Genomic DNA, 11,793 nt, shown 5'->3' on the forward strand with positions numbered 1-11,793 from the left:
TTTTAAAGAAAATACTGTTTAATTAAAAATCTTAATGGCTTGGGCATGAAAACATGGCAACACAACGAACGCCGAGGATATTAAGAAGACAATAAATAAATCATATTTACATGAAGATGGCAACAAAGCAGCAACAAACATTTTAGTAGGCGAGTTGTCAAGAAAAAAAGGCGAGTTAAAAGACATATATTTCAGCAACCTTTCCTGTCTTCTAAATGAAGCTCGTTTGAGATGACCAATCGAATGAGAGTAGGGGAGCGTACCTTTCTTTCAAGAGACAGGCACGTAAAAGTTTCAAGACAGAAGATAAAGCGCTGATCATGCAAAGTCCCTCCAGTGGAGCTCCACCCCAAAAAATGTACCACGTTTAAAAGTCCTCCTTAAGGCCTTAAATGTGACAATTCATAATCTTAAGTCAATGTGCTAACACATAACGTCACATCAGTCCCAAGACAATGATTCTTTAGTACTAGCATTTAAGTATAGAATCTTAATCTCTTTTCATAATACCATCTGTGACTACTGGAGGAAGAAAGTCTCCCAAAATGGCGAGCCAACCTGCCAAAAGGCACATTTACAGACGTTACTTAACAGACACCTGACGTGAGCCATCCAAGTAAATTCGACGCTAAAACGCTCCACATCGGGATTGGAATGTGTTCGCTCTTCTTTCGTCTTAGCGTCTCGGTTACTGTTGGTGCTTTTTAGTCAGAAACGGTTCAAAGCTGCGAGAAGCTCAAGGCGAGGACAATAACCCTTGCGTGGTTTAGCGTTGAAACGACAAACTCGTCGTAGGGCTGGGTTGACATGTGCAATTAGGGATGGGCAAACGCGAAGTAAAAGTGCGTGTGATGCTATCGTTGTTGCCTTGAAAGGGTTGCGTAACGAGTAGAAACAGGAAGTAAAAGAAAATTGGTGCTGAACTGGGCTGCGGAACAAATGGAAAAAGGGCTGTCGTTTATACGCATATGGGCTGCAGAATGAACAGAAGCAGGAGGTAAAAGTAGATCTGATGCTCAGATTTCCGCCTAAACAGGCTTGTCGAAAATATAGAAACAGGTAGTGAATGTGATGCCGTAGTTACAGCCTAAACTGGCTGTAGTACAAACAAAACAGGAAGTATAATTCAATGTCACGGGAAAAAAAATGGATGCCTAAATAGGCTGCAGAGTAAACACAAAAATAAACTAGGTGGTTAAAAATATGAACCCGATGGTATCGTTTGTCCTTTAAAAAGGCTACCGGAAAACTATTAAAGGAGGTAAAGGTCAATGACATGCTATTGATTCAGCCTGCCAAAATGGAGTGCACAAACAAATACGATTTGCTACGATTTAGCGCCAACGGCCCATCCCTATGTAGAACCACGGTCAAACTGTTCGTACGACATCATTATTAGTATTATTGTGACAAAGATTCATTTGGACCGCACGTGGCCACGTAAATGGTACGACACAAGCAGCTAGCGGCGGGGGGTGTCGGGGTCACATTGAGTCGACATGGTCCCTTGAGTGGTAACGACGTACGCTTTCACGAACATTTGAAGGCTTTTGGGGTTTTCCGTGTGGGACAAAGCGCGGAAAGGTTCGGAGGCAACCGACAGTAGCGACGATGGCACGAGGCGCAGGGGGTCGCGACGGGATTTATGTGGCGATGTGCGCGGCCGAGGGCACGGACACAAACTCTCGTAGGATGTTCTTGGCCGTCTCCAGGTTGTTCCTGGCGATCAACAGCGCCTTCTGGATGTCCTGGATGGAATAGCCCTGAGACATCAGGCACTCGATCTCCCCGCTCAGCACCCCGCTGGCCGCCGAGGGGGGCGGTGGCGTGTGCGAGGAGGAGGGTCGTGGGGGCTGCTCCGGCGAAGCTGAGGGGGGTTCGCGGTTCAGCGGCCGAACCCGCCGGTCTGAATTGGCGCGACGCGGGAGGGGTTTGGGTGGGCGCTCGGGGTCCATGCCGGCTGCATACAAACCTGCGATGGCGCAAAAAAAAAAAAAGTGGGGGGGAGGACACACAAAGTGAATTTGATGATCTCATTACTAAGATGAACAAATAGAAACAGGAAGTGAACGTGATGCAAAACTTGTAGCGTCACATACTGGCTTCTACGGCTCCGTCGATGCTGAGCGTGCTGAAGGCTTTGGAAGGACCGTTGACGTCCGCCAGAGCCCGCCGGGCGGGCGCCGGAGGGGCTAGCGGGCGAGGGCAGTCGTACTCGTAAGTGTCCTCCAAGGAGCCTTCCATGGACTTGGCCTGGTAGACCGCCGAGGAGGAGTGCTGAGGACGCTCTGAAATGCGTGAATTCAAGCACACAGGAAGTTGAAAGCATGTCCCTCAACACAGGAGAGGATGCCGGTGAAGTTCGTGATGGCGTCGAGTGGGGGGAGGCGTACCGTGATCGAGGGCCTCCGAGGCGGCAGCCTGTGCCTGGATGTTACACATAGCCTCGTACACCTGAGGGTCGGCCGAGTCCACGTCGAGACCGTCACCGCTGGAACCACAAGTGAATGACAAAATTTGACACCTTCTATTACATTAGTATACCTTGCAGTCTGGCGAAAGTAATTGTATTTTGACTACATCGCCGCCTCGTGGCTGTAAGATGTACTGCAAAATAAACAACACATCCCAAACATCAATTACATTTATAAAGCTCCACTTTCCTATAACCAGAATTCTGGCGCCATCTTGTGGCTCCCAAAAAAACAGTTAAAATAAATCACCTGACGTCATTATGGTTTGCCTGACTGGGAGGTGGAGGCGGTGGCACCAAAGAGCCAGCGATGATCCACGGGGCGCCGGATGCCGGGAGGGAGGTGGGACTCATGTACTCGTTCTCTTCGCAGTCGGTGGGCAACTTCTCCCTGCTGGAAACGGCTGACGTTGGCAGCGACCTGAACAAATTCAAGTCCAAAACCCTTCACTGAAGCCCCCGGTTATACACATTTCAGAACCACTTGCAATAGCGAGCTCTTCAAAACATACACGCATAATGCTTTCGTGCAGAAGGATAGTCGCTCAGCTACGAAGGCAAGTCAGAACTCATTCTTTTCAGCCTGCGTAGTTACCTGATCGTGAAATTTTGAATCGCCGGTGCCCAAACAGCTTTTTCGGTTGTGTGTGTTTTTTTTTTTAGCATGTTACGTTAGCGATCACGCACGATTTGAAACCGGACAATGGTGAGAATGTTATACCTGGCGGCCAGGCAGTAGATGGCGTTGGTGGCCACGTTGGGCTTGCCTGCCTCGGCGCCGCCGCTGGCACCGCCGCTCTGAGGTGTGGCGGGAAGCGCATTAGCGGGCGCCTTGCAGGCGGGCCGCGGCACCATATAGTTGGCGGCCCAAGCGGGCGTGTCGGGCGTCGAGGGCAGGGGTCTCCTCTGTAGCCTCGAGTCCGACGCCGCCAGGGAAGGGCGCTCCGGGGGAGGCGGCGGCGGTAGCTCTCGCAGTGCCGGTGGCAATGGGAGGGGCTTGTCCCTGTGTGTGGCCCCCATCTGCTTGCGGCAGAAAAAAAAAGACAAGGGAGGTTGTTTTTAAATTTAAACCCGGTTATGGGAGACTTCCAGAATTCCAGGCAAAGCTAATGAGTGGTTCCAGCAGTCCAAATGTTTTTTTTTTTTCCTTGAGCGGACAGTGTTTGGTAGACTTAGACGAGACCTTAGCGCAGGCTCCTTGGACCAGCTGGCTGTGTGAGTTCGAGGGTCTTTGCTGAAGGAGGTCCAGCCGGGGCGGGACGGGCGGCAGCTGGGACACGGGAGATGGCGGGCGCTCCACCTACACGCGCACGCAGATTTCATTCCAAGTGTGTGTTTTACAACTACAGTGACTAAAAAAAAAAACTTTGTGTGTAAAATGAAGCTCGTCAACTTACTTCATCATCTCACACGATGATGGCAAAGCACTTCTTTTGTCTAAACAATGCTTACGCAATGCTCTTCTAGCTTACGTCATCATAGTTCCACGTTGAGGGAAAAGCACTACTTTTACCACAAAGAAGCCCCTCAACTTACTTCAACATAGTTTCTTGGCGCCAAGATGCCAGAGGAGGGCTACTTTTTTCTATTTTAACCCCCCCTCCGGTTTAAAATATCCAATGTCTCGCCCGAGCACAAAAGTTTGCCCACCTTCGGAGTAAACTGATCGCCACATATGGCAACCATATTGTGGTCCTGCGGACTGAACACACCTTGCTGCAGGCCAGCCTGCTCATGACGAGGTTCTGGTCCTCCAGACGCTCGTCGTCATCCTCGTCGTTGGCGGCCGCCTCGGCCCGGCCGGCTCCCCCCTGGAAGCCGGCGAAAGCCCCCCCGCTGGCTTTGGGATGGAAGGGGTCCACCACGATGGGCTCGGTCCCTTTAATCTCACAGCGGCAGAAGGGGCAGCCCTGACCCTCGGAATCCTGATACCACACAAACAAACGCACACGTTCGGGTCGGGGGTCGTTTTGAAGAGGCGGCGTGTGCAGTCTCTCACCTGCCAGGCAGTCAGACAGGAAGTGCACATCAGGTGTCGGCACGGCTCGATCTTGACGTCCTTGTCGTTCTCGGCGCAAATCTTGCACAGCTGGAACGTGGAGCCCATCTCGCAGTACAACTCGTACTGCTCCTACAAAACCGAAGAGACTGCGTGTCGACCTCGGTGGCGTGCGCATGAGAGAGTTGTTCGTGAGAAGAACCAACCTGGGTAACTTTGATGTGGTCTTGCGGGGAAGGCTCGCACAGGCCCGTTAGGTCTGGGTTCTGCGCGCGGCCATCTGGGAATAGGTAGCTGGCGAATACACAAACGGGGAGGCCGATCATTTAAAACATCCAATCGGTGGCTTGACTTACAAGTGTTTTCAATCACAAATTAAACTTGTATCTCAAACGATCTTTCCCCATTGAAAGGAACGGAAATACTATTAGGATTTGTGTTCATGTCAAAGACCAACACCGCAGTATTGTAACTTTCTAATCGCATTCTAATGCCCGTTGACATTTGTGTCGCTCCTTCCGGTGTGCATGCATTGGCCACGGGCAGCCTGGTAGACACACCCACACAAAACCAACCACCAAGACGTTCCCTCAGCTCAGTAAATTGCAGTAATATTGCAATTAAACTGATCTCACCGGGCTCAATACTTGACTTCCCTTCCTGTGTTCGGCCCACGTGGACTAATTGGATGTCTTTGACTTTGCATAATGAATGAAAAAAAAAAAAAAAAGGTAAAGCAGCCCGACTCACAATCCCTCTCTGTAGCCGTCGATGAGCGCTTGGAACAGAGGCTTGTTATGAGGGATGGTCTGCAGGATGTTGCCGTCCGCCGTCACGTAGCCGATGGCCCACTGGCCCAGCCGCGTGCAGCTTAGCCTGAAGATGTAGCTGAGGAGGCAGTGTACGCTTGTCATGTATTTTTGCTTGTTTAAAAAAAAAAAAATTAAAAACGGACTATTAATATAAAGACAGAAAAATAGGGCCGTTTCATTTGGGGATGGAATTTCAAGATGCACTTGATGGTCTTTACCTGCCGGGCTTGTGGATGAACCTGTGCAGGCGCGCCTTGACCTCGTCATACGTCAGGAAGGCCATGTAGCCCGGGTGTGTGACGGCAAGACTGTTCCAGTTCCGCAATAGAGATGACCACGGCTACGGAAACACGCATATCGACAGTAGGCAATGTTTGTGTGACGAAATGAGGCACATGACCCTCAACACTGCGGGGGGGACATCCTCTCGGTCAGTCAGCCCGGGATGCTAATTGCCCTTCAAAACGGCTCGGCAGCTCGTCCTGGCTAACCTGGAAGAGCCTGGTGAAGATGTCGAACTCAAAGACGGAGATGTAGTCGTTGCAGGTGAGGTCGATGGTGGACTTGAGCGCCATGGCCTCCAAGCCCGAGCTGATGGGGTGGAACTCGTGCAGCGCCTGGCGGAACGTCCTCCATGGCACAATGGTCCTGCGGGGGCGAAGACACGCCCGCGATCAGAGCCCTCCCAACACGGACGCGTCGTGTTTTTTTTTTTTTTTTTTTGGTGACACAAACTCACTTGTCCCCGAAGGAGCGCCTCCAAAACTCGGCGGCGTCGGCTTTGGTGATGCGGAAGTTGTCCCCCTGGAACAGGCCGTTGGGGAAGATGGCTTTGAGCTCGGCCAGCATGTGACTGAAGATGAGCGACAGCTTGGTGAGGTTTCGCCTGTGGGGGGGGGGGGAGACGGACACTGACTCGATGATGTGCGTTGGACCTCTCAAAACAACCCCGACGGTGACAGAGGACAATGATAGAAATCACATGACCTCATGTGGAGGAAGGACTGACTTTCGCTCTGTAATCACTTTGAGGACAAAGAGGGAAGTGGACGTGTTAATCGGAGATCTTTATCGGAGAACGGCCGCTCTTCTTGCTGCTGCTGCTCGCCGCATTGCAACACTCGTGGGAAAACCAGACATCACACAATGCGTTTTGATGTCGCTTTTATACCCACGCATCACTCAAAGCGCAATATGCCTGAATCAGCCACGATTGCAAACAACTGAGACAAAGTGAGAGAGTGAGACTGTGACACTGACGAGCATCGATAGGGATGCCAATTATCTGTTAAATCTTGTCATTTTCAGTATTGCGCAAGAATGTTCCACGTGCCGTTTTCTGAGGGCCCCCCAAAAAAAGTCACAAATAATTCAGCTCCGTGAGTTGCCCGAGTACACATTTGACTGTTTCCATGATTTTCCTATGAGGAAAAAAACCCCCCCACATTAAATAACCTATAAACAACAAAGAGGGCGGCCCGGTAGTCCAGTGGTTAGCACGTCGGCTTCACAGTGCAGAGGTACCGGGTTCGATACCAGCTCCGGCCTCCCTGTGTGGAGTTTGCATGTTCTCCCGGGGCCTGCGTGGGTTTTCTCCGGGTGCTCCGGTTTCCTCCCACATTACAAAAATATGCATGGCAGGCTGATTGAACACTCTAAATTGTCCCTAGGTGTGAGTGTGAGCGTGGATGGTTGTTCGTCTCTGTGTGCCCTGCGATTGGCTGGCAAACGATTCAGGGTGTCCCCCGCCTACTGCCCGGTGACGGCTGGGATGGGCTCCAGCACCCCCCGCGACCCTAGTGAGGATCAAGCGGCTCGGAAGATGAATGAATGAATGAATGAACAACAAAGATTCAGAAAGTTGCAACAAACTGTCATCTCTCTGTGCAAAAACTGCAATATGCAAATGAATATCTGACAAGACTATGCTTCAGGCATATCTTTTTTTTCCATCGAAATACATCCTTCATTTGCATATTCATAATAGAGCTTTTGTAACTCGGTCGACACTGGGTTCGATTGACTTCAGCAGAAATGTGTGAAATGCGTAACCTCTAACAACAGCCATTTGTTTGAAATTGTGGTGGCAGATTGAAACGTAAAGACATAACGTGTTGCATCATACGGTTCATGTGCCGATTGATTATATGGTGATGTAAAACAAAATGTTGACGCTCACCTGGGCTGCGAGTTCTCCTCGTACATCCTCTCCTTGGCCTCCTTGAACAGGCTCATGGTCTGCTTCGTCTTGTTGGTCAAGTTGTCCATGACCACGCGGAAGTACTCGTTCTCGCCCAGCATGTCCATGCGGCTCTCGTAGCGTGACAGGATGGTGCGCAGGTGCTGGTAGGTGTCAGGCAGCAGGTCCAGGATGTACGGTGGGCTGTTCTTCAGTGCCACCTTGGGGTTCTGGCACAAGCGTACCACCTGCATTGGACAGGAATCACGAGTGCTTAATAGTAGCAGAGATCCTCAGCTTAGCAGAAAACAAAGAGGACCATACCACAAAATGTACACTGGCCCACTAGCTTCATGCTAACGCGCAATGCAAAACACCTTAGATCGGCTAATTCAACTAGCCTCAATATTGCGGTCGTTACACCCCTTAAAGCAACACGCAGACAAACAGAATAACAACATGCACAGGCATATATTCTTTATCCTCTGTGAAAAATGAGTAATTACATTTTTTCATACTAAAAACATATTAAAAAATGTTTTGGGTACCGGTAATTGTTTTAGGAGTGTTTTGAGTTCCAAGCGTGGTCACGGAACAAACTAACAAAACTTGAGGCACCGCTGTACTGTATTCGGTTTCGCAACAATTTGCAAGTTAAATCAGTGGCCTGTTGTAAAACCGCCGTAATCCATCACGATGCTTTCTTGATATGAATCATGAGCTGCAGCATTTCAAAGTAGGTCGTCTGCTTATTGAAACAAGCGAGCAATAGTTTCAATTAGTTTTACCGTATTATATGGTCCGATGGGAAACCACGCAACGTGGAATAATTAGACTGCCTGTTCCAACGGTCACCGACCTAAAACCATTACCCGTAGAGATGTTTCAAGCGGATTTTCCAATCACGTAAAATTGCTCACCCTTTCAAGGCGCCTCCACATTCAATGGAGAGGTTTGTTATAAAACATCTACAGACATTTTGATTTATGTGAACATCGAGCTATCCATTTTCTACGGTGCCAGTCTTCATAAGGAGACAATGCCAACTGATTTTGGGCAAGAGGCGGGTAAATCTTGGATTTCTCCCCCCCCCCAAAGTTATTCAAGTGTAATAATGCCTCTAGATACCGTTTATCCATTGGGCGGCGATGTACATTTGAGGTTGCATCTGATTGGTCAAAGTCGGATAAAAGCAGACAATTTGTTGCAATACGCATATTGCACGGGCCATTCTCGCAATTACGATATTTTTTTCCGAGTCCACGGTTTTGTTTGACTCTTCCAGCACAGTTCTCTATAAAGGTTTTTGGTTCATGAGCTTTGTTTACAACCTCATTTTTTGACACAACCAAGTATACTCAATTCGAACTAAAGGGCAGCGGGAGTCAATATGAGATTGTTGAATTTCGTGGCTTCATCAGTACTGTCGTTAAATTTGAGAACCCTGAAGAGGGAAGTGACAGTTGAAAGAAGCAGAGGCCAGTGCTTAACTCCGACAAGAAACGATGCTTACCTTATCCATGAGCTTCCAGCATTTCTCCACCATTTTCTTGTCCACCACGGCGGGCTGGTGGGGCTGCATGGGCTGCTGGTGGGGCTGAAAGGCGTCCTTCATCAAGCCGATGAGACCCGCGCCCCTCCTCGGATTTCCGGCCATTAATTCGCTCGGTCACCGGGGGTGGAGGGGGTGAGCCCGCTTGACAGCCTCGGGATGAATCCTCAATCCCTTTTTCCGACACTTACGGTACTCGCACCGCCTACCGCGATGGTTATCCGGCAAGCTTGGGGGTGGGTGGGAGAGAACACAAAGAAAGGGGAAGAAAAAGGCGCAGTGAAAACGATGCGATCGCGACGCTGTTAGCAACCGAGCTACATTGGAGGGGGAAGAAAAAGCCTCTCGGCGTTCCAAACGCGACATAAACGCCGCCGCGACGCGGTGTCGGTCGCTTAACGACGACTTCTCGCGTCGAGTCGAAGCCGCCCCGCGGTGCCAGCCGAGCTAATAATAAACCGGCGGTTTGTTAATCAGCCGCACGGGGCGATCAACAAGCAGGTTCAGACCGAGAGCAGTTCACAGTTTGCAGCCGATGAAAAGTCAGCCAGCAAAGGCAGACCACACGCGGATATCCGTCTGACACCTCCAAAATAAAAGACGTGTCAAGTAGATGACACCGCCTGTCCTTTTGTGCATAAATGTGCACAAAATTGACTGGTAAAAGTAGAAATACAGATTTGACTCCTTCACTTAATTTAAAGTAAGAAGTAAACAAGATGAATAGAAATATGATGTTTCAGGGTTTTAAACTGTGTTCAAGGAAATTAAACATGTTTTAATTTTTCCTGTCATGTTTGTAGGATGACTTCAAAGAGACATCACAATATTACAACACAAAAGAAAGATTTCTGTTGCACAAAGATGCGCAGAAGTGCTACTGTATGGAAAGTCACATAGAGATAGAAAAGGCGGAACTGGTTGAAAAGTTGAAAGAACAAGCTATAAATGCAGAAGTCACAACATTGAACAGAGGTTTGCTGTCAGGGTAAAAGACAAATTCCATTTAATGACCCAAACTTTATTCTTTTGGTTCCTTTATTTAAATGAGAACTGCTACTATGTTAAAATATAATGTCATTTTAACAAGGGAAGCCACACTCTACTCTAGTTCTTCAAACAAATATGTCAGTGGTAATCAATTGTACATGCACAAAATTTGCATCAGTTCTGAATTCGGAATAATATTATTTGTGTAGAGATATGTTGAGTTGACTTCGTCCCTTCCTTGGTGGTGTTTGTACAGAAGAGCGACATTGAAAAAACCCCTGAAAATCAGGAGAGTTATCTGAAAGGTCTAAATAGGAGCTCCATTGAAACTGGCAGCAATATTGAGAAGATGAGCTCCCAGCTCAGCGTGCTGCCCACCGGGGAGGAACTCGGCCGAGAGCTCCCTGTAGGTGCTGCAAACTCTGCGCTCCCGAACATCCTTCCGGAGAATGCCGTGTTTCCAGCGATGCCGCGCCTCTCCATACAACACTACTAAAGACCTGCGCGGGAGTGCCACCTCTACGTTCACTTCTCCCAAGAGTCCAAGCTGCTGGAAACCCTGTTCCAACGACATGGTCAGCGTTGTGTCCGACAGCATGTTGACAGTGACCAGACGCTCCCCCCACAGCCAGGAGTCATCCAGGTGAGGGTCAATAGCAGAGCCTCGCTGAGGGTGGTAGTCCAGATTGCATTGCTCCACAGGCTGGAAGCCTGCCAGAGTTTTTTCTTGTTGCATTCGCAGCACTAGTTTTTTACTCAATGCAGGAAGTCCACTGAAATTTGCGGGACGCACTTTCCTCTTCTTGAAGTTCACTTTTGGGCCAAAATCCTGTAAAAACATAATTGCAATCACAATTTTATTATCATATCAATAATGTTTGACAGCATTGTCTGTACCTGTTTCTTTCGACCTGATTGGGACAGATTCCAGGTGTCTTTGTCCATGCTGCTGATTAGCTCCTTTTCCTCCTCCTCCGATAGGAAGTCCTCCCACAGGAGCACTCCGGGAAAGGGAAATGATGCGGGTTTGCCATCTTTGTGAACAGCGAGCTCTGTTTCTGGGTTGTACGAGTAAATATGTAGGATCTACATCGACATGGAAACAATTGTTATGCTGGAAATTGTATACATTATAATTGTAATGTAGAACTTGGCTGATTTCATTTATTTGCTGTGTTTGCAGAAAATGTCATCATTTTGCAGTCATCGCTTCCTTTTTCTGTAGATTAATAATTATTTTTGATTTTTAGTGTTTTTGTATTTGGAGCTCTAATTTGTGCATTCTTTATTTAGAGTTGAATGACCAAATTAATAACACTTGTAAAAAAAAAATACACTTTCAACAATTGTTGGGTGCATTTGGCTACGAAATTAAATTTAGGTTGATCCTAAAATTTTACGTGCAACATTTAACCAAAGATAGACAAGGTGCGACATTTCGCGTTTTTATGAATCCGTAATAACACGATGTTATTCGGATTGTTTGGCGAGGGCACCCGTAGCTCGCAAAATCCGTGTATATTGTTCCTGTGCTACTACAAATACCTCAATTAATGACAATTTACTAACAGATAAGTTTACCTTCTCTTCTGGAAAGTGATTTTCTTTAAAATTCTCACACAGAAGACAGCGCCGGACACCTTTACAAGCACATGAAGCAACAACTCTATCAGGAACCGTCATCGTACCGTTATCTTCTTCTATAGGATATTAGGGGCGCGCGCTTCAAACAAAGATAACTACTGCCATCTAGGGGGTGGTTGCGGTAGATCGCTTTAGCACTAGGAC

General features: G+C 48.3%; 2 protein-coding genes across 2 annotated transcripts; both read right to left on the minus strand.

Moving 5' to 3' along the window:
* On the minus strand, positions 1–9,583 carry LOC127588507 (E3 ubiquitin-protein ligase CBL-like). Its single transcript, XM_052047260.1, has 15 exons — positions 8,977–9,583; positions 7,464–7,711; positions 6,024–6,170; positions 5,776–5,932; positions 5,503–5,624; positions 5,223–5,360; positions 4,679–4,766; positions 4,473–4,604; positions 4,186–4,398; positions 3,657–3,773; positions 3,195–3,493; positions 2,724–2,894; positions 2,394–2,491; positions 2,100–2,288; positions 1–1,972 (listed from the first exon to the last, which is right to left on the minus strand). Exons 1-15 carry the CDS (start codon positions 9,118–9,120, stop codon positions 1,644–1,646), a joined length of 2,592 nt encoding a protein of 863 aa, XP_051903220.1. The 5' UTR covers positions 9,121–9,583; the 3' UTR covers positions 1–1,643.
* Positions 9,584–10,015: 432 nt separating this feature from the next.
* On the minus strand, positions 10,016–11,744 carry alkbh4 (alkB homolog 4, lysine demthylase). The gene is made up of 3 exons (XM_052047300.1): positions 11,587–11,744; positions 10,903–11,091; positions 10,016–10,834 (listed from the first exon to the last, which is right to left on the minus strand). The coding sequence occupies exons 1-3, from the start codon at positions 11,686–11,688 to the stop codon at positions 10,313–10,315; spliced, it is 813 nt and encodes a 270-aa protein (XP_051903260.1). The 5' UTR covers positions 11,689–11,744; the 3' UTR covers positions 10,016–10,312.
* Positions 11,745–11,793: the final 49 nt, after the last annotated feature.

The sequence above is a fragment of the Hippocampus zosterae genome, chromosome 16 (genome assembly GCF_025434085.1).
Source record: "Hippocampus zosterae strain Florida chromosome 16, ASM2543408v3, whole genome shotgun sequence".
Classification (NCBI taxonomy): Eukaryota; Metazoa; Chordata; class Actinopteri; order Syngnathiformes; family Syngnathidae; genus Hippocampus; species Hippocampus zosterae.